The sequence below is a fragment of the Cryptomeria japonica genome, chromosome 8, assembly GCF_030272615.1.
Source record: "Cryptomeria japonica chromosome 8, Sugi_1.0, whole genome shotgun sequence".
Classification (NCBI taxonomy): Eukaryota; Viridiplantae; Streptophyta; class Pinopsida; order Cupressales; family Cupressaceae; genus Cryptomeria; species Cryptomeria japonica.
In genome coordinates, this window is record NC_081412.1 from 667,722,454 (window position 1) to 667,745,731 (window position 23,278).

The window sequence follows — 23,278 nt, forward strand, 5'->3', positions numbered from 1 at the left end:
GGCCAGGATTGCCAGTGTAAAGCTAGCATAGCAATTTGTTTGATGCATCGCTAGGGTCATAAGCCCAGTGTTTACAGATCATATATTTGATCTCAAAAAGAATCACATTATGCTCAATTCAACTTCATTTAATGTTTATATTGTAGGTTACAAATTTTGATTTTGTTTGAAACTTTGAACTACCCATCTACATTACTGGATCTAGATTACTGCAGTTACATTTCACTAAATATTGAAAGAAGAAGAGACAATTACAAAGTTCAATAGAACTAGGCTGATTAGAAGAATCAATCAGGCCAAAATATTGACTTCAACTAGGGATATATAGGAATCAGTATCTCACGATAAACTTTACTTTTTTATTTCTTTGAATGCTTGTATAAACTATGAAAGAACAAGACAGTCGCCAGATAAATTCCTCTCCGGCTCCAACTACATTTCAATATTGGGAATTTAAGCTACAATGCAGTTAGACAATAGCAATTGAAACTTCGAATGTGAATTTTTGTAAAGAATTGGGAAGTTGCTTAAAAAAATGAGGTGAACAGAGAGTGATGGAACACACTGCCACAAGAGAGTCATGAGACAAAATTTCACTGCAGGAGATCCACAATGATGGAGAACTCCAAAGATGAAGTTGAATCAGGGTAAGCTAAACTCCTCCATTGACTGGAAGCTCTGGAAAAGGTGTGTTTGCACATAGCAAAAGATCATATTAAGCTTACAACTTTGAATGAATCATACAGTCACAACTTCAATGAAAAGCAACATAAACAATTTGACCACCCTGCTGCACACAATGGCCTACAACTGGAACAAACATTCTCCCCTGCAGCAGTGACTCCAAAGAAAATTGCATTAGGTGGATTCTACAACTGTAGATTGACTCATCTTACCAGCACCTCTAGGCTGTGTTGTCTGTATAGCTAAACGCCGGACCTCAATAGACAAGACCCGCTTGAAAAATTCATAAGATGCAAAGAACAGAGCCCCTTGCGATATATATATTACCAGTCTTGGAAGTAGACCTCTGAAAGATAGGTGAACATAAAATCATCAGCAAGATCTTCAATCTCCAAATAGTAAATTACAACTTAATTAAAATCAAAAAAATTATGCTGACAACCTTGGCATGCATGATGGCTAAAGCTGTAGAATATAATTATTTGATGCTTCTCACTTAGATGCCTCAATCCAGGCCCATTTACATGCAAGACAACACCACTTAGTGAAATGCATAAAATTTAAACTTGTTAACTTACCGATAAAGACCTCCCAAGCCTTCACGTTTGGCAATATGTTCAAAAGCTTGAAAAACACCTTCATAGTAAGTAGGTGAACCTGGAATCTGCACATATCATTGAATTAATCATCCAATAATATGATGAAACGGACGACATGATACAAGAAACATATATCTAGGACATTTAAGGGCATCTCATCTGATGGTATACAAAAGCAGAGTTTTAAATGAAGTAAGCTAAAAATCAAATCTTGGATATGCTGACAAAAATCAGATATCTGAGTGTGGGAATTGTGGCAATTACATAAGTGGAACCTACAGGTACTTAATTCTAGATTTTGCAATACTTTGACTTGATTCAATTTCTTATTTTTATTCATATAGAATATAGAATAATAACAAAAGACAGTTGAATCTCAATGAGCTTTAATCATAGGCTCACAGCATATGTATTTCTGCTTCTTGTTAAACAGAAGTCAAATCCATTGGAGTAAAGATGACAAACATGCAGGATCACATCTTAATCGTATGCATTATACATTAAAAACTCTATTGATCAAAATCCAGTTTCTAGTGGCTGATGATGGATATGCAGAATCATAACCAGCCTCAAAGCAAGCCAAACTACAGCTCCAAATTCAAATAGTCTATGTTCCACCGAGTTTTGGGAACAGGGACAGCAGGACGTGTTTCCAGTAAGGGGATACTTTTGGGCCATTTTTTATGGGACGGCTGTTAAAAGTAGAAAGATTGTACAATCTCACTAATTGCACCAAACTTTATTGCAATAATAATCAGTCTGAAATTGATCTAGAATTCTTTAGAGCAGACTACAAGTAATTATACATAGAAGCCAAGCAGTATAAGTCCATGCCACAGCTGGAAGTATTACTCTATGGAAAGAATATTCAAGCTATCTGAAAACGCCTTATATCATACCATAGAAATGGCGTCGAAGCAAGAATATTCATTCCAAAGAAGTAAGAATGCTCGCACCCAAACAAATGGAGTCCATGTATTAAACTGGAAGCTCAGGCCTAGCATAAACAAATTCACCAAAAGAAACCTCATGCCAAAGACACAGATTTCAGATCTCCTTACATGTCCACAATGAACCAGGAAAGGTTGTGTTGGGCAAGGTACATTTTAAAGCCGTCCCCAGTATGGGAATGGCAGTACCAGCATAGGGGGCACATCCCCGTGGAGCACAAGCAAATAGTTGTTGTGATATGACCATGTGACACAAGTGGAAAAAGTGCAACTTTTAGCTATTTAAAAAGAGGGAACTTTCTCCATAGATGAAAGAATTTATTGCAAGGTTCATAGCAAAACAAAGTCATTGGATGAGCAAGAAGACTCAACCTTCTTTCCTTTTACATAATATCTTCCAAAATAGAAATCTTATATCACTCAGGAGATCACTTAGGAGATGCAAAAATGGAAATAAACCAGACAACCAAAGATGCAAAAATGACTCAACTTGGCTTCACACCATTAAATGCCCCCTCTAGTGTCTTGTCCTCCAGAATCCTACAAGGACACCTGTTCTGGATGTAGATTGTTGTAGACATGATTCTACCCAAAGAAACATTGGCAAATCCAATTCATGAATCATGGCCTTAGAAGCCCCTATGATTGATCAATTCTTCCATTCTACAATCACATTTTGTTGTGGGCTATACGAATTATCAACTCCATCTTTATCCCTGTCTCCTTGTAGAAACCTCCCTTCTCCTTGGAGATAAACTCTCCCCCATTGTCCAACCTCAAGGCCTTGATCTTCTTCCCTGTCTAGTTCTCAACAAGAGCTTCGAACTCCTAAAACCTGCAAAAGAACCTCACCTTGGTCTTTAAGAAATAGATCCATGTCTTGCACGAGAATTCATGAATGTAGAAAACATAAATGTTTCCAACAATTGATCAAAATGACATTAGTCCACACACATCCTATGCTCGTTGCTTGGGAAAGCTGCCTTGGACTGCTTGCCAAGTGTGCATCCTCTAGAAATCCCGTGTTGTTCAATGTTCAACTCTGAAAGTCTTGTGACAATCTCCTCATCCTCTTGTTCCATAACTACCATAGATTATCACTATTACAAACTAAAGCTACAACTAGTTCACCCTATAACCTATGCAAATTGACATGTTGTAATTGAGCTAGATCCATTCGACCTAATAAGAACTTGTTGATCCTTGAATTCAATTGCAAAGCCGTTATCCTCCATTACCAAAATGAAAGCAATTTTTTCTTGAGAATAGGAACAAGCAAAACATTGTCACACTTTAAAGAGTTACCTAACTATGATTGAAAAGGAATTGTACCAACTCCAACTACTACATACTTAACATCATTACCAAGATCAACCTAAACTTAAAATTTGTGTTCTTGTTTGGTAAAACACTGTCAGGCTATTGTCATATGCCCCAGGGGCACCAATATCCACAAACCAAGCATTCTTTAAAATTGTGCTGGTAGAAAGACAAGGAACTATTGAGAAAGATTTCTCAAACATGGTAACAAATTCATTCACTTTAAGTTTCTACAAGAGCCTCCACTTCATGCCACTACTACTTATATTGGTTCTTCTTCTTGTCTGGACACTTTGAAGCATAATGACCAAACTTATGACAACTATAGCACTCGAACTTTACTCAAGTCCTTGTTCCTTGGCTAGGGATGAATACTCATCCTCTCCTTTACCCTTGTTCCCTTTTCCATTATTTCCCATTTGTTGTCCAATAAGAGCTCAATTCTCATCACCACCTTTCTTGTTGGCTTTTGACTCCATCCAAATTTCCTCCTGAATAGAATCATCCCACAGTATCTCGAGAGAAAGAAGCTTTTCCCTAGCACAAATGCCCTCAACAAAAGCGTGCCATGAGGATATGAAAGCATTCGAAGTTAAATTCACAAGTTTTGCATGTTCAACCTTCTCCATGATTGTTGCAAGCTATTCACAAAGCTAAGTGACCTTCATCAGGTAATTGGTAACAATATCCATAGTAGATCTCTATGGATCTGAGTATGTTTCTCAATATCACTTTCCTTTTAATAAGTTCACTCTGGAAAAGGCTAAGCAAAGCATCAAACATCTCCTTGGCTGTTTTCTTGTGATGTGCCCAATTTGAATGAGTTGGTCAGACAGCCATGCAGTGTTAGTAAACACCCACTATGTTTGTTTTTCTTAATGCAATAAACTTGAAATTTTAAATAAATGAAATTCTTATAAATTTTAATAAATTTGGTCCCTTGGGATGGCCCTTGGAATCAATCATTTAATAAACTTAAATAATTTTTTATTTTAGTTTTATCGTGCCCACTTAAGTCGACATCCTTTGGCCCTCTTATTTAATGAGGCAAATAGTTGATTGAAACCATGCTTTGATGATCAAAAATGCCTCTTTGCACGCAGCACTATTGGGAGGCAAACCCCACAGCCTTCACCAAGTAGGACGTTAACCCTACTTTGGTATTCAATTAATTTCAGCATCACAAAATGGTGATTCGTAATTAATTTCAAAGTTCACAATTGAACCGCTAGGAAGAACTAAGAATTGGAGTATTTGTAGAGGTCGCGAGAAAGGGCAGAGCTATCCATTAGTTGTGGTATCAGCCCAGAAATCTATCACTGTGGTTGGGTAGCATGTTCAGCAAAATGAACTGAACTGGTAAAAACTTGGTTATCTATTAACTAAAGGAAAGATCACATTTATAGAAATGAAAAATATTGTAGCTATTAATTAAACTAACTAACTGCTACTGTAAACATTTAAGATGTCCAACAGCACTAATTTTGACCATTAACATTACATACCCTCCCTTAATGATCGCCCCCTAAATTTTACAAATTTATCCGGGCTCAGAGACTTGGCGAGAATGTCCACAGTCTAATCTGTTGTCGGAACATACTGCAACTGAACTGATCCGTCTTCTACTAGCTTGCGGATGTAATGACAATGAAGCAAGACATGCTTGGTACGTTGATGGAAGACTGGATTTTTGGCCAGTTTGAGCACCCCTTGATTATCAGTAAACAAGGGAGAAGGACCTGCTTGCGACATCTACATGTCAGAAAGAATCCTTCGGAACCAAACTATCTCACAAGCGGCCTTGACAATTCCCCGATAATCGGCTTCGGTCGAGGAAAGAGTCAGGGCCTGTTGCTTCTTATTGCTGCAAGTGACGGCACCAGTACCCAAATTGAATACATACCCAAAAGTGGGTTTTCTGTCATCCACTGATCCAGCCCAATCTGAGTCAATATAACCAATCAACTTTGGATCGTTGCACCTGCCATACAAAATGCAATAGTCTGAAGTGCCTTTCACATATCGCAGTACTCGCGTCGCTACAATCCAATGATCAGCTTTTGGGGCTGTCATGAAGCGAGAGATGTAGCTGACAGCAAAACAGATGTCAGGTCTAGTGGCAGTGAGGTAGATGAGGCTGCCTACTAGTTGCTTGAATTTGGTTTCGTCTATTGCAGGTGAATCAGACTTGGTTGATAACTTCAGCCCTTTCTCCATAGGTGTGGAAGCAGGTTTACAATCCTGCATTCGAAACTTGTCAAGCAAACTGCGGGCATACTTGGACTGTGAAATAAAGATACTATCACCAATCTGCCACACTTCGACACCTAAGCAATAATGGAGAAGCCCCAAATATGTCATGTCAAAAGCTTGGCACAAGTCCTATTTGATGGTTGTAATCAAATGTGTTGAATGGTCAGTAATGATCAAGTCATCCACGTAGACAACAAGAAAAAGGATATCATCACCGAAGAGTTTGACATACAGATTAGTGTCAGAGGGACTGCGTTGAGAACAATGTTCAACCAAATACTGATCAATCTTGAAGTACCAAGCCCGAGGGGCTTGCTTCAGACCATATAGGGCTTTTACCAATCTACAAACCCGATGTTCCTTACCAAGAACCTTGAAGCCAGGTTGTTGAGTCATATAAACTTCTTCTTGCAAGTCACCATTGAGGAGTGCACTCTTAACGTCCATCTGGTGAAGTTTCCATCCAAACTGAGCTGCAATGGCAAGAAGAGACAAATGGTACTCATCTTGGCAGTAGGAGCAAAAGTATCCTCGTAGTCAATGCCCTATCGCTGTGTAAAACCCTGAGCAACCAATTTGGCCTTGTACTTATCCAAAGTACCATCTACATGATACTTGACTTTGTAAACCCATTTACAGCTGATAGGTTTCTTCCTAGGAGGCAAATCAGAAAGAACCCAAGTGTTATTCTTCAAAAGACTATCGTATTCTTTCTTCATAGCCTTTTCCCACTCAGGAATGCCTTTAGCCTCGAAATAAGTTTGGGGCTCATGGATGTTGTGGATGTTGGCCATAAGTGCAAGGTTGACTGTATTTTGCTGCTTTCTCTTGCGGCGAACTGATCTATCCTCAAGAAGCTCATCATCACGAAGATCTCCTATAGTCTTGGCCCACCATTTAGGCCTGAGGGTAGAAGTACCAACATCTGGCATTGGAGAAACAACATCCCTAGGAGATTCCGGAACAAAGTCATCTGATGCAAATCCTGTGACAAATTAGGTGGTGTTGGGTCGGTAGATTCCTAATCTTCAGAGTCAAAATGCTCTGAAGCCCTCCCATCATGGGAACCAAGAGGAAGACGAACAACAAAATTAGAAGTCTTCATAGACGGAGTCACAGGACTAGGAGTAGTAGAAGGCATAAATGGACTAGTAGTCTGATCAACCACAACCTAAGTTACCGGTACGTCTAGGTTTTCCCCCAAATCCGAATACGATTCGTCTTGGATTCGGATTCGGATACGATTCATCTTGGATTCGTCTAGGTTGACTTTCACGGAAGGAAAATGGGTTATTTAAACCCTAAAACAAAAACAAAAGACGTATTTACGATTTCTCTTCGGCGACGGCAGCAGACAGAAAACGCATTTGGGATTTGTCCTCGGCAACACTTGTCTTCGTTTGTCCTCGGCAACACTTGTCTTCGTTTGTCCTCGGCTTACGACAACGGCTCACGTCTCACGGCTCATGGCTCACGACAACGCTCAGGCAACAGCTCACGACAATGCTCAGGCGACGGCAGTAGTTTCTTCATTTGTTCGAGTTGAACAAAAATGTTTTAGACAAATGTAGTTTGTGCGAATGGTAATAACCATGACGGAATCCATGGATGCTGTCGCAAACCTTCATCGTTAATAATGGAATATACAAAATAGATTTTTAAAAAGTATTATACATTATCTTAATATATTGTCCCGTAACCTATATATTAGTAGTTATATAATTAGATTACAAATTTAAAATAATATAAATTTTATAAGATATATTTAATATTAATTTATAATTAATATGTTTAATTTTTAATAATGAAATATATAAAATAGTTTATTTTAAAATTATTATACATTATATTAGTATATTGTTCGTAAAACTATATCTTAATAGTTATATAATAAAATTATAAGTTTAAAATAATATTAAATTTATAAAGTATATATTTAATATATGTAATTTTTAATATATATAAATATTTTTTTAATTTAGAATTAATATATTTAAATTTTAATATACATATTTATGATTTTTATATGTTTTTTATACCAACGTACCCAAAACGTACCCAGCTCCCTTAAATTTTTTTTGCCGTACCTGCGTACCGTACCCACGTACCCGATTCCGATTCAGATTCCGATTCGGTAACTTAGACCACAACATCACGACTGAAAATGAGACAATCTATCTCCACATCAATCAACCTGTAGGCCTTGTGGTTGTCGTTGTAACCAATAAACGTAAGTGTTTGGCTCTTTGAGTCTAGCTTAGCACGTTTGGCGTCCGGAATCCATACATGAGCAGTAGAACCGAAGACTTTCAAATGGCCCACTTTAGACTTGCATCCTGACTAGGCTTCTTCAGGAGTCATCTTCTTAACGGCATGTGTAGGTGACCGATTCAGGAGATAGACTGCAGTGTAAACTACTTCAGCCCAATATTTCTTAGGAACATTGTGATGCTCTATCATAGAACAAGCCATTTTAGTAATGGTGTGATTCCTACGTTCAACGACACCATTCTGCTGAGGGGTGTATGGTGTGGTGAGTTGGCGTTTAATGCCATGTGTAGCACAAAATGTAGATAAGTCATTAGAACAAAACTTCCCCCCATTATCTGACCTTAGAGTGACAATCTGAGAACCGGATTCTTTCTCGACTAAGGCCTTAAACTGCTAAAATGTACTAAACACATCTGATTTATTTTTCAGAAAATACACCCACATTTTACGACTGAAATCGTCAACAAATAACAAGAAGTACCTACAACCGGTAACAGATGGAGTGTTCATTGGCCCACATACATCAGCGTGAACCAACTGAAGAACCTTGGAGGCTCGCCAAGAATCACCATTCAAGAATTGTGTCCAATGCTGCTTCCCAACTCAACAAGCTGCACAAACTCCATGATTTTGAGGTTGGATCTCAGGTAGACCAGCAACCAAACCCTCATGATATAACTAAGAGAGAGAGAGAGAGAGAGAGTGCACGTTTAAGTGCCTATAACGTTGATGCCAAAATGCTCTGATGGATGTACTCCTAGCAACCAAAGCGTGTTCCTAAGAATCACCAGAATCAACAAGTTTGTACAAACCATGATCCTTGAGTCCCATAGCGATCTTAGGAGTCATCTTCTTAGGAACATCTAATTGAGGAGAATGCCTCATGATCTGACTAACGGAGAGGAGATTATGTTCCATGCTTGGAACATAGTAGACATCAAGAAAAATTAAGTTACTACCTCCTGAGTGAATCTGGACAATGCCCTTACCAGCAACTGTGTACTCTTCTCCTCCTCTGAAGATTACTGAATTCGAGAATGGTTCAAATTCCATGAACCAATCCCGACGACGAGTAAAATGCCGTGAAGCCCTTGAATCAATATACCAGGCAGAAGAGCGGACTGGATCTGCTATTCTCTTGGCCATAAAAGCATAGAATGCAAATTCTTTCTACTCAGAGTGCTTTGCGACGTTTGCCTTTTGTTGAGACCCTCCCTGCTTCTTATGTTCAGAAGCCAAACGAATTCGACACTCGGCCTTCATGTGACCAAACTTATGACAATAATTGCACTGAATGTTCTTCTTCTTCTTGCTGTCCTGAGAAGAACTAGAGCCTTTCAGCTGAGAAGATTGAGCCTTCCCTTTGTTCTTCACAAAAGATTTGGCAGAGAACGCTTGCTCGGTGGAGGTGGAACTGGTACTGCTTCCAAACTGTTGGCGCCACCGATCTTGCTATAAAAGCTTGTTACAAAGATCGGAAAACTTCAAATCGACGTCAGTGGAAGTGATATTGAGCGTTTCGATGAAATACTCATAAGATTTGGGCAAACTCTTCAATGTGATGACAACCATGTCCTCTTCCTCCATGGTACAACCAATTGCCTCAAGTTGGTCATGGATGTCCTTGATTTTTGTCAAGTGATCCTGTAGAGTTATCCTCTCGTCCATCATAATCGAAAAGAGCATGTTCTTCAAAAAAAATGCTCGGCTCTTGTCAAAGGTTTCATGAAGACTCTTCAAATGATCCCATATCTCCTTCGCAGTTTTGTCGGACGATACCTAAGGTAGCTGCTCATCGGTGAGAGAGAGTTTGATGAAAAAGACTACTTCCCAGTTGCGCTCATCCCATTTGTCTTGATCTTTTCCAGCAGTAGTTGGACGTTGAGATGTGCCCAGAACAACTGCATCAAGACATCAATACTCAAAAATCGCCAACATACGCTGCTTCCAGGTGTTGTAGTTGCGGCCATTGAATTTTTGGCTGCTTTCGAGCATTATATTCGTCGGAGATGCCATCACGTCACCGAAGTCGAACTGGTGAAGGCACGAAAAACAGAAGATCTAAACAAGTTCTCCAAGTCAGATTGTGAGGCAAAAACTGAAACCTTGGCACAGTTTTCAAGGTAAAATTTCCAGTTGACCCAGAAAAATCTGACGAAGACCCAAAAGAGCTCTCAAAAAAACCACAAGGAATTTGTAATCAGAATAATTTTTTGACTTAAGGGTAAAATCTGCGGGTTCAAAAACCAAGGCACGGAAAACAATGAAAAATCCAAAGGTAACTCAACTAAGGCTCTGATACCATGTTCAGCAAAATGAACTTAACTGGTAAAAACTTGGTTATTTATTAACTGAAGGAAAGATTACATTTATAGAAATGAAAAATACTGTAGCAATTAAACTAACTAACTGCTACTGTAGACATTTAAGATGTCTAACAGTACTAATTTTGACCATTAACATTACATAGAATTATTATTCTAACAAAACGATTACCTGACTTTGCCTTTGTCTCCGACAGGGCAAAGCCAGAGATCACTGTGATTAGAGTCAACGCCAGAACAATTGGAGTCTAGACACCACCGGAGGAGAATAATACAATTCAGGCATATCCAGAGCATAACCATCGATACCAGGAAGGTCTGCATATCAGGATTAAAGGACAATAAGCTTTCGATTTGATTAAGGCCAGTCTTCAATATTCAGGCGGAAGTAGCAAAAAGAATACCTGGACATGTAACTCGCAAAAGGAACAGTATGTCAATCTTTCATTTTCAATATATGAACAGTGTGTTAAGGCGGATGATCTGAACAGTAAGACTTGTTTTTGCCTCCTGTTTCTGATTAATATATGTACTCGTGATCTCGGTGTCTAAATATATTCTGAGACTCAATTGAGAGTTATTTGTTGTTGCTACCTGAGTCACTGTTCAATTCTAATATTATTTCATTCCTTTGATAATACTGGTGAATTCTAGTTAAATTATTCACTATGCATAAGTGGGTATCTTTCATTCCTTCTCTGAATTAAAAAATCCTTGATCACATCTAAAAGATCATCTTTTTGGCTTTAATTTCTTTCTTTTTGCAAACTGCCAAATCCTACAGATCTATAGGCAGAGTCAACTAATCCTTTACGATTTCCCAAAGATTATTTTCCTCTAATAGCAAGGTCACCCTAATCTTCCAAGGCAAAAAACTTAACGCATCATCCAACCTATTCTCAAAATGGAGAGTACGTGATGCAATTAAGATATTTCCCATAAAATAAACTCTTCAAATTTGGAAATAATATAAATTAATCAAAAAAAAGTAAAATGCCTTTTAAAAAACCCTTAGTTACAACTGCTGTAAACCCTAGTTTGCATGGTTGCCCTAACCACTTCTGTAAAACCCTAGCTGCCTCAAATGCCAGTATTTACAATTTCAATCCTTTGCTTCTGTCTAGCACTACAAGTGCAAGGCAAGAGTATGGAAGAATCATATAAGATAGTTTGGATAAGACTCTTGGACAACCTTAACAAATGCTAATTGCACAAAAACTACTAAGTCAAAAACAAGCAAAATATCAAACAGAGATATTCTGTAGAGTAAACCATGGAAAAGATATGGATCGACCCTAGAGCCTCCTGGATTTACTCCAGGGGCTCTACACATCAGCCTTGAGCTCACCTATTCTGGTTCTTATACCATGTGTGAAAACCATGGAACAATAAGGCCTTGATCCTGGGACCTCCCAAGTGTACTTCACATCTAAGTCACAAGGTTCGAATTCAACAGCCATGAAATTCGGATGAAATTCGACAAGAGAAAAATTCGAAAAAAAATTCGGATAAAATTCACCTTCTATAATTTTGTTTATTTTTAAATATATGTATACTTCTAATAAATTATCAGAATAGCGACCCTTGTTGGAGAAAATCCGAGGGCGACCCAGCAATTGCAGACACCCATAACCCAATAGATACAAAGCATATACAAAGAATACCCACGACCAGCTGAGTTGTGTTTAGAGGCGGATAGCAGTGTTTTATAGAGGAAATACAATTAAATTCGATTTTTTTTATAGAAGTTTGAAATTCGATTAAATTCAAACCTCATCCATGAAAATCGCCATATCCTGTGACTTAGCTTCACATCATCTGTTTTCAAATCATAGCCTACAAATATCCCAAATTCCCAACTATATTTCTATATGTCCATTATTTTCTGAGATTGTTGAACAAGACAAACTTTTCATCTTTTTATGGGTTGAAAGTGTAGTGTAAATACTTTCACTATGTTTAATAATCAGCATGATTGGGCCCTGCATGCCTGTATTTATCAAATATGCTTGGGAAAGGAGTTGTATTGTGTATCCCAATATGCCTAGATCAGGCAAAAAGTAACCTAAATATGGCTGGATATGCAGTGACATCCAGATCTCAACCAGATATATTTTAAGAGATATAATACCCATAAATCAATGCAAAGAGAAGCAATGGTAACAGAACCTTAAATTCAGAAGCAAGAAATAACAACACACAATATAACAATCAATTTTACCCTAGAAAACCTTTTCAGAAAAAACTTGATAAAACCATTCACAATGCAAGATATTTCTTATGTGTGCTTAACACCAATCCACATGCGAGTATTTATAGGCACTTTGCTATAGTAAACCACTAACTGGGTTAATATACCCCTAGCCAGGTCACTTCTCTAGGCTCCAATGATTGTAAGAACGTGTACCATCTATAAGGGGTGTAGATCATGCAAAGAATACAACACATACCCAACACATGACACTTGAACGTTTAAAAATTAAAAGATAACAAAACTTACTACAATAACCTTAGCTAATCCACTTAAAGGTATGGACAAAAATGTATAGGATTCATGCATTGTGTTTTCTAGGAAAATTGTACAAAATGTTTGTATAAACGTCTAGGTCAATGCATTATTTTTAGGTCTATATGAATGGAAGATCTCCTTTCATAAATAGCAGCTTGTTCTTTAAACCATAGAAGCATAAATCACAAAAAGATCACAAGTAATCATGAATCACCGGAGCTCACAAACCCCCACCCCCCAAAATTATCACAACTCTTTTTAAAAACTGTTGTCAACAATTTTTTACCACTTTTTTCAAAATTAATCATGATTGAATAGCAAAAAACCTGTCTGAATCATGTCTATTAAAAATGTATATATCATTTAAGTAAAAATGGTGTCCAAAGAAAACTATCACTTAAACCATAAAGCCAGTTTAAATGTATACATGACTAAGTCACTAGAAAGGCAAGAATGAACTCGAATATTGGAACCAAACCTGCGTTTGTAACCTCGTCTTAATAACATCAAAAGGAGTTGTAAATAGTGCTGCGGTTGAGCCTGCTAACCCTCCAAAAGCAAGCTGTAAGAAAACAATTTATCCAATAATTGTTAGTCGTGGCTGTTTATTAAAGGAATTTACTGAATCAAAGTCACTGTTAGGCACTTGTGGAATTGTCCTCAGTTTTTCGTCATACATCAGACATTTGTGGAATCTGACCTGATTGCAAGATTGGTACTTTAATCAGAGAATAAGAACACTAAAAGAAACTCTCTATACACAAAAGACAAAAAAACAAACCGTCTGCAATGTGCTAAGCTGTTTATCTTTTGTATGATTCCGCATAGCAAAATGTTTCAGACCTTCATATGTATAAAACTGTCAAAGATATAACCAGTATAAGAGTTAAAAACTCTTCTGCTCAAGAAATCAATGTAAATCTTTCATGCAAAAGACACAAAGAACCCTGAGTTTTCATTAGAAACTGGAGAAAACCAAACAAATATTTTTGTCTCAATTTTCTGCATCATCAATTAACAAGCTAGGATTTCTAATTTCAAACCTTTATAATTTGTCAAGAAGAAACATAGTTAATGTCAATTTATTAAATAAGAAAGCACAAGTATCATAGAAACCATCTATACAACCCACTACCAAGCACTTTGCCGGATACCAATCACAAAATACACACACCTTGATCACAGATTGTGGCACATTCCTGCAAAGAACTGCGCCCCACCCAGCATATAACATGGGGAATCCACCTTTGTCAATAACGCTTCTTAATGCCAACCTGTAGGAACCAACAATGCCATACAAACATGAAACAATGCGATGACAGAACCAAACAATAATGAAAATTAAAAAAAAACATTAAGGAGGATATTAGAAAAGCCCAGTAATCTGATAGATTTCAGATATTGTAATCAATAAAAATTTCAAAGAAGTCTGATCCTAAAACAAACAGAAAAGCATTCAGTTTCAGTTGATTGGGTGGATCACTCATCCTTCTAAGACTTGTACTTGAGAAGGAAGAAAAATAATTAAATTCAATTGTTTCTGAGCAAATTTGAAGAGTCGGAATCAAACTAGGACAAGGACCAGTGTCCTGGATTTGTGAACCACCCCAAATGGAATAGCATGTCCATGAATAACAAAATAAGGACAAAAATGGTCTTTACCATTTTTCGCAGCAGGTGAAAACATCACTTAAGGGAATAAATCAGGCAAACACTTTTTTCAGCACCTAAACAATACCATGTACAGAAAAACGGCAGAAACAAACCATTTACCAGCAAGTTTTATTGATTCTCCTCTTTTTGTATGTTAAACACTCCAATTCCTCTAGTCAGCCCATGTGCTCATTGTTTGGCATAAATATACCCCGTAGGGTATGTGCTAGCATATAGAGGGATCTCACTGATAATTCTGAACGAATTTGAGAATTTTATTCGAAATCCACCCAAGATGCTGACAAAGTTCCAATCTTTAGCGATAGGTCTTGTACTTATTTGTTGAATCAACAAGTATTTTCACTATGTTGCAGGTGAGAGGACACAGTAAGTCATGCAAGACATTCTTGAGAGTCCTCATAAAAGGAATCCGACTTGAACAAATTAATTGATAGCTATGTTCCCAATTGGCAGAAAAACCTGCATACCTGGGTATAATTTGATTTGAAATTGGCATCAGCTAAGAAAACGCCTGCTGATTCATTTTTTGGGGTTAGATTCATTTGAAGCCATTCATGAGCATACCCAGGAGAATCCATCTTGATAGAGGCATTTCAAGGTAGTTCTAGCGGCAGGCCAAAATTCCAATGTATTCTGTTTGACTTTTTGACCATTAAAAAAAACCCTGAACAAAAGTAATTTAATGTTTTCAATGTGCATTTGATAAGCCACAGCCAACAGCAAAAAGCGATCTTCAAGAATCTAATTTGACCTACAGAGCAACACCACATAGATGGTGATTTTGTAGGAAGATTTAACAAAGTTGTTGCCCTGGGGATTTCCTGTGGTGGACATGAGGATTGCAGCAATGATGAGGGGGAATTGAAAGGAGGACTCCATTACAACTCACCTCAGGATGTGCTCAATGATAAATTGGGGGATTACTGATCCACTTTATAAGAGAAAAAAGTACGTTGCCTTAGATGGGGCCACAAATCGAGTAAGCAGCAGTCTTTTTGTTGCAGCCTTAATAAACTGTGGCTGATTATCACACCCGACTGTATTAGTGCCTACACCAAGTCTCTTAATTGATTTCAGAGCTCCCAAAAATTAAAGTTTTCCATTCACAGTCAGTACATTAATTTAATTAAATTATATTTATGTATTTAGGGAAGAATTTATACTCTTACCATTTCTACTAATTTATGTGTTAATTTAATTTATATATTTCTGCATTAGGCCTCTCTAGACTCAGGTATCTCTACAATTTATTTATTTGTAAATATTGAATAAACATTTAGAATTAAGGGTTCAAATGCCATACCACTGTATATGGTAGGAGTACATTAAAAAATTAAGTTTTATAGCTCAAACATTCTGGTAGTAACAATGTAAAGCTAAATAAATTATATTAATAAAGCCGAGTATAAAGAAAAAGGAAAACAATCTCAAACATAAATATGTTACAATAAATATCAAGTTTGAGGAATTGATATGGAATTATTGCATACTGTATTTCAAACTTCTAATATCTCTGGTAATTTTGTTTAGCACATGCATGATGTGTGGTCTTTTGAATCCAATTCCTCTTTTTAGGCTGCAAATGCCAAATATGTATATAATTATGATTTTTATATTTAGTTTTGTACAGACGTACCAGAACACCAAATTTTTGTCATCTTGGTTGTAATCTAAGCAATACCATTTAACTCTTACATTTTTTTATAAAGACTCTTCTCAGCCGAATTCTGTTACTGTTTACCTCTATTTCCTAGCACGAATATCAATTTGGTCCTCTTGTAATCATGTATATTCCTTGTTGTAGCTTTCATCATCATGACATAGGAGAAATCTCCTTCACCATGTTAACAGTTGGATATTTTATGGGATCTAGATGATATATTGCCAGTTTTTGAGATCAAGCTCATATGATGTCAGAGTTTTGAATAAATATTATATATACATTTTGACAGACGACCAAATCATTGAACATAATTGACCCCCTGAAATCAATTAATCACCAAAAATTAATAATTACAATAATTTGCTGATGATAATGCCACATGATATAAGAAGCACTTCAAAAAAGTAAACAGCAATTATCTCTCAAATAAAAAGCAATAAAATTCAAATTATGTGCTACAGAATTGATCAACGTAAGACCTTAATACAAAAACATATAAATAAGTTTAATATCAAAAGCTAAATACCAGCTATTGCGATACTGAGATCCAACTTGCATCTGTTGCTTAATGCAGTCAGTAGGAGTATAGATAAATGAGGTTGCAATACTTGCACAACCACCTGCAATGCAATGTGCAAAAGCATGGTATTCCTGTATGAGAAAGACTATAGTAAGATCACATGCAAAAAAAAATTCCTCTGATGTATCATTGAAATCAAGAAGTATCAAAGTACACCATTTGCAGGCATGCAATGGAATCTGATCCCATTTGCAACAATGCTTTCTGAAGATGCATATATATAGAGAGAACATCAACACAGAAAGGAAGAAGATTGTAAGCACATGTTAATCTCCCTGACACCCACTTAAAGAGAAGCAATGGAATGAGATTGAACTTGCTATTTACAGGCAACAGGAAAAGCCATGATAAGCAACCATCCAAGTTTCTTAAGCCAAAATATTGCGATTCAATCATATTACTCATGCATGTAATCTAAACAGTAAAGAGGACAACGATAAATCTTTACCTTTGCCAAATGAGGTAGTAAGGCTGCCTTCACAGACTCGTATGTAAAGGTATAAATGCCTGATATAGGTGCAGATGATGCCAGGTTACTTCCTATACCTCTGTACAAACCTACCATGCCTGAAAAAAAAAGCAATCATAACTGTCATTCACTAGTACTGCAACATAAGAGAAAATCTAAAACAAAATTACCAGATGCAATAATGCATATCACAATATTCTACTCCTCGTATTCAGTCAACTTAAAGTTTGAATATGTCAGAGGGCAATTTGAAACAGATTGTGAAGAAGCATACCTCTCTCTGACAATATTGAGCCCAAATTACGGAAGACTGATCTGTGTCCCACAGAACGAGATTGAATTACTGTCTTCACAGTATCAATTGGATGCAACCAAAGGCTTACAAATGTCCCAGCCAATGCTCCTGCAAGAGCATTGGTTCCTGGTTTTGGAAACGGACTTTCCGAGTTACCCTTTTGTGAATGACTATCTATTCTCAAAGATTCTTTATTCCTGACTAATTCCGAAAACTGCGTTGATCTATCAGCCAATATGGCTAGTCCAGATTCTTTTTCCAAACTAGAACAAACAGGTGGTGCAAGTTTCTGTAATGATGTGGCAGAATCTGATATGCCTTCGAAAGTTATTGAGGAAATATTTTTTGAACACAAATGCTTCAGGCAATGGTGCAACTTGACTGGGGTAAGCTCAGATGTTGAAGCAGGAATGCCAGAAGTTCTCTCTTTGTCCACATTTTTACACAAGTCATTCATTGAAATAGCGAATTTCTTGCAATGGTTGTCACTTATTATGTTAAGAGGTTTGGATGTTGGCTGTACTCTTAAACCATCTGACTTGGGAATCTTATTTACTGTTTTCCCTTTAAACTTTTCTGAAAAACTTTCCAAACCTCCTGAGATACCACCAAGTACAAATCTTAACAGTTGAAACTTCTCCGTTACATCAAATCTTGAACATATCTGACCTTTGCACAGCCTCCCAAACCTGCAGAGCTCTTTTAAGTGATCACATGGCCTTGTTGAATCACAAACCCATCCTTTAGCACCTGTGGCGCATTTCACTCTTTCCCCACAAACATATCTATCGCCACTTTCAAGAAACAAACCAGAAGAAATATTCTGGCTGGAGCTCAAGAAGGAAATTCCAGCATGCTCACTAGAACAGAGATGAAATAAGGGAACCTGTTGAATTGATTTCTGAAACTGAAACTTAGATCGACCACTGCTGGAAAAACTGCTTGAGCCATTCAGGCCAGGATCAAAAGATTGACCATTGACCCCAAACAACTCAGTAGCATCAACTTTTTCTGGCCTAGATAGCAATGAGTCGACCTTCCAGCTATCAATGACAATGAAATTGAATAAAAGACCATTAGAGTTATCAGAGTAGCTGTTCTCTTGAGCATCAAAACACAAACCCAAACCCCCTGAGAAAGGTTCTATTACAGATCTAGATATTGAGCAGACGAGAGTTCTTGAACCTGATGCAATGTGCCTCGTCGTAAGCACATCACCTATATGACCCAAAAGTGAGAGGCAGTAATTATGCAATGTATTAGAACTACTTTGCAAAGAAAATTTGTGTTTCTTATTCTGCACCAGCACTGATGTCAGTAGATTAGTTGAAAGCCAATGGTATTTCACAAATGGCTTACCCTCTGCTGCCATATTCTAGACTCTCTAGCCAGGTTAATCCTCACTTGACCCATGAAAAGGGTGAAAAAAGGCAACGTGCTGCAACTACCAGACATGAAGGATAAATCTTTCTATTGTTCCAAACAATGTTCCCGCATCAAAAACTAGGGAAACCCACAGAAATTTATAGACCACTGCGATCATAAAAATCACATTTATCAATCTTTAAATGATGCCAATTTTATCAGACTAGCAGATATTACAGAAGTGAAAGATCAGAAACTTCAACTAGAAATTTCCTCCAGCTTCGTGACACGGATATCAAGAACTTAACTTTCAATAAGCTGCATACAGCCCTCAGGAGAGAATGTTCATGGAGAATTTCACAAAAGAAAATCATTGAAATGTTTAGTTCATCAAACAACACAGCTAAGTTTGTCAAGCAGATAAGAAGGTTTCACAAGGTGAAGTTATGAAGAAATCATTAAAAATAGATTTAATCGCTTGAAAAAATATTGCTATTTTAATTTAAATTACCTCATATTAGGATACCAACTTGAAAATATTTGGGATTGGGGTTACCTGTTTTTTATTGTCTAAGAGCAGCTAAATTATATAGACAAGCATGCAAAGAGCTCCAAAAGAGATGTTTTCACCCGTAAGAAAAGCAATTAGACACTACCTAGAACAAAATTTTAAAAATAAAACCAGAGATTATATAAATTAATATATAGAAACTACAGAATTGCCTTGCTCTTTCTTATTCAATTGCAAGTGAAACCAACTATAGAAAAAATGAAAAAGTAGTAATATAGCACCAAATTATGCTCAAAAGAAAGTAATGGAAAAGTTCAATTGGACAATTAATTGCCTCAAACAAAAGGTTACGAGTGAATGATAACACATTTAGAAATGCTGAAGGCAGTCCACTCGAATAAAGGTAAAAGACATGGCTTGGCTTCCATGCTTCACTAAAATGATGAAAGAAAGTGCATATAAGAATGTCTACAAAGAACATTATGTTGATGGAATACAACCAAAAGTATCTAATCTTAAAGAATATAAAGCTAACCTAGGAAGCAAAAGAACCTAGCAAACAGAGTCCTTATGATAATTAGGCAAATACAAAGGTAATCTAATACTGAAACAAAACAAAACAATCCAGGAAAAAATAAGATAAATTATATTTACAAAATACTCATAACTAACAATCAGTTTTTTTTTAAATCCTGCTGACATATAACTCTATAACTTGCTGGCAAGACTAAGCTTTAGACAGACCCTGGTAGCTTGGTTTGAATCTTTGATTCAGATATTAAAAGCAAACTGCAAAATACATTGTATGTTATATAAGATGGTGATGAGAACACCAGTATGGTACACCTAAAAGGCATTTTGCTCAGCTACATCCAGATGCTTCACCATCAAAGTTCACAGTCGAGCATACTTACCCTAGAGCAACACTAGGACCAATGACCTCCTAGGCAAAAGGATTTCTTTGTAGTGTACCGGGAGAAGATATAAGCCTTTCTGCATGTTAACAATCTATATGAACTGAACCTATAACCAGAAAATGACAGTGCCCATGAATAAAAGATATGCCTAATTTAGCTTCAAGAATACAAACAATGCCTTTCTGACAACAAATGGCACCAAAAACTATCACTAATCAAGTAGTACACAAGAGACATCCACATAGAATGTTAGCCCTTGATGAAAATAGATTCTTGTAGATGATTGTGTCAATATATTTCAGTAAGAAACTGTGTCCTATAAGGTTATTTTCAAGTTTACAATGGTATTCTACATAATATAGATTGTATGCTAAAATCAGTCCTTAGAGTGAATCACACGATTATGTACATAATTTACACTACCCAAAGGTAGCAATGTAATGTCCCCTATTGGGATATTCCGATATTTTGCGCTAGAAAAACCAAATGAGGTATGAATTATATCATGGAAGTGCAACTTGCCACTTTAAGTCTTGATTTAGACCCTGCAACCAGACTAGTTATTGTTATGAAAGATAAGGAAACATATAATCAACAATATTATAGAGAGAATCCTAATCATCATTGTAAATCACATAATGTGCATGTGGGATTTAATAATGTTTTCCCTAACAACCTATCCCCGTTATGGAGTTCCTTGGGAAATCATATAAGGGCCTTGAGCTTGTTCCTTTCCATCAAGCCTAAGAGCATGGAATGTCACCCACCATTCGGCCTTCTAACCTCACCCGGGGTTGGCATACTTGAATGGAACTTATGTGGTACCTACATCCCTTATTATGTATTCCATTCTACCCTCCATAATGAGATGGTTCGTTGGACGTATTAAAGAGTCTTTAATATTTCTCTCATATTGTCTTGCCATTGTCATTTTGTTGTTGCCATATTTTTGGACTGAGTTAATATATACCTTCTCATTAATTGTAATGTCCCCTTGTTGAAATAGGATTTATTAATAAATAATAATAATAAATTAAAATATAAAACTTAAAAGAATAAAAATAACCCTAGTATAGATATCTTAGATACATCTATCTAAAGAAATGCCGATAAAATATCAATTGAAACTATTTTATTTACCTTAAAATTATTTTATTTTATTTCATTTTAAATTATATTTACTACATTTAAAAATATTTAAATTATATTGTATTTACATTATTTATTTTTTCTTAGATACAATTTTTTTATTCGATAATTGACATCTACTTTTTTATATTTAAATTTTAAACTACTTATCATTGTTCAAAAAAATCATTAAAATAAAAAATTACAAAATATATTTTTTTAAGGAATATTGTAATTATGAAATGCTGGATTATTTTTAAATATCTTTGTTTTTATTTTATATTTATATATCTATCTAAAACTTATAATTTTAATGAGGGTATATTTTATTTTATATGTTGTTTATTTAAAATCTCTTTTATAATTAATATCAATATTTTGACATGTGAATGGTTGTCAAATTTAAGCTAAAAGATAAAAGTTAACATTAACACGGTCACACTCCATCCCTTGCTGCCATTGTAGAATGCCTATCGGCATTAATTAATATAATTAAAATTTAGTTAAGTTTAATGAATGGTCAAAAGGCATGAGATGAAAAGTTGTGACTCCGTCAAAAATGAGATATAAAAGGGAGAGAAGAGCACTTCATTTGGGGAGAAAAGGGATGAAGGAAGAAAGAAGGGAGCAAAAGGAATTAAAGAAGCATTAATGGGAAGAAGATAAGGAAGTGACTCTTTCTAAGGGGCAGCAATGATGAAGGGTCGTGACCCTTTCGAAAGGTGGTAATTGTGAAAGGTTGTGACCATTATGAAGAGGCATGACTCTCCCTCACGTTGGAGGATAAAGAGGGGAGAAGTTTCCATTTGAGGAGATAAAAAAGGGGAGATCAGTTTGGGGAATAATATATTATTCTCAAGGGCAACAATGAAAAGTGGTGACTCAACTCTTATGAAAGGTGGTGACTCTTCCACCAATAAAGTATAAAGGAGAATTCATTCCAAACATTGAAGAGGACTTATCAATTAATGGAGGAAATAAATACAATTAACATCAATTCTCGACTAAGAAAGAAAAGAATCTTCAGCAATCAAATACATATCAAACCATTCAGCAATAGCACTCATCCAAGAGAGCAGCGTTCAGCTTTCAAAAAGGGAAACAACATCAAATTGAATCTGTCCAAATTACCACAGCAGACTGAAAATAAATAACCTGCAATAATTCTAAAAATATAGTGGGCAAGATTTAGTGTCCTCCCAAAAGGGGACATTACAAATGGTATCAGAACATGATCCTACCAGCCTGCAGGGTAAAGATAAATTATTACATGCATTTTAGTCAATGAGAAGGAATCTAACAATATGTGTATTTGCATGTATGTTTCGTGTTTGCATATATCCATGTGTATGCTTTGTGTTTTCATGCGTATGCTCAGTGTTTGGTTCATACCTAATGTGTTTCTAGCATGTATACTCCGTGAATATCTATGATTACTGTAAACATATTCCTATCATCATGAGATTTCTATTTTTGGCTGATCTAGAATATGAGAATAACTAGAGTGAACCAAAAAAAGATATGACATTGCTTGAAGACAAGCAATTTTGGGAAGGACGGACTATCATGTCCCCTTTGAAATAGGATTTAATAATAAATAAATTGATAATAATAAAATTAAAATACAAAAAAATAAAAATAACATTTAAATTAGAATAGTTAAAATTTAACTAAGTTAATGAATGGTCAAAAGGCATAAAATGAAAAGTTGTGACTCCCTCGGACATGAGACATAAAAGGGTGAAGAGAACCTCATTTGAAAGGGG

At 36.2% G+C, this 23,278-nt stretch overlaps 1 protein-coding gene across 2 annotated transcripts in view; it reads right to left on the reverse strand.

Annotated features, from left to right (window-relative positions):
- Positions 1 to 339: 339 nt before the first annotated feature.
- The window catches only part of LOC131054839 (uncharacterized), a 31,373-nt gene continuing 8,434 nt past the window's right edge, over positions 340 to 23,278 (reverse strand). Inside the window, exons 2-10 of one of the 2 annotated variants that reach the window (XM_057989456.2) lie at positions 17,571 to 19,124; positions 17,276 to 17,394; positions 16,774 to 16,898; positions 14,085 to 14,184; positions 13,692 to 13,769; positions 13,389 to 13,472; positions 1,263 to 1,348; positions 897 to 1,030; positions 340 to 678 (exon numbers count right to left, since the gene is read on the reverse strand). In XM_057989456.2, coding sequence (XP_057845439.1) covers positions 653 to 678; positions 897 to 1,030; positions 1,263 to 1,348; positions 13,389 to 13,472; positions 13,692 to 13,769; positions 14,085 to 14,184; positions 16,774 to 16,898; positions 17,276 to 17,394; positions 17,571 to 18,963 — 2,145 coding nt within the window. In that variant the 5' untranslated portion in view covers positions 18,964 to 19,124 and the 3' untranslated portion in view covers positions 340 to 652. Of the gene's footprint in view, positions 1,031 to 1,262; positions 1,349 to 13,388; positions 13,473 to 13,691; positions 13,770 to 14,084; positions 14,185 to 16,773; positions 16,899 to 17,275; positions 17,395 to 17,570; positions 19,125 to 23,278 lie in introns of both variants that reach the window. The other variant, XM_057989455.2, reaches the window with a different exon arrangement.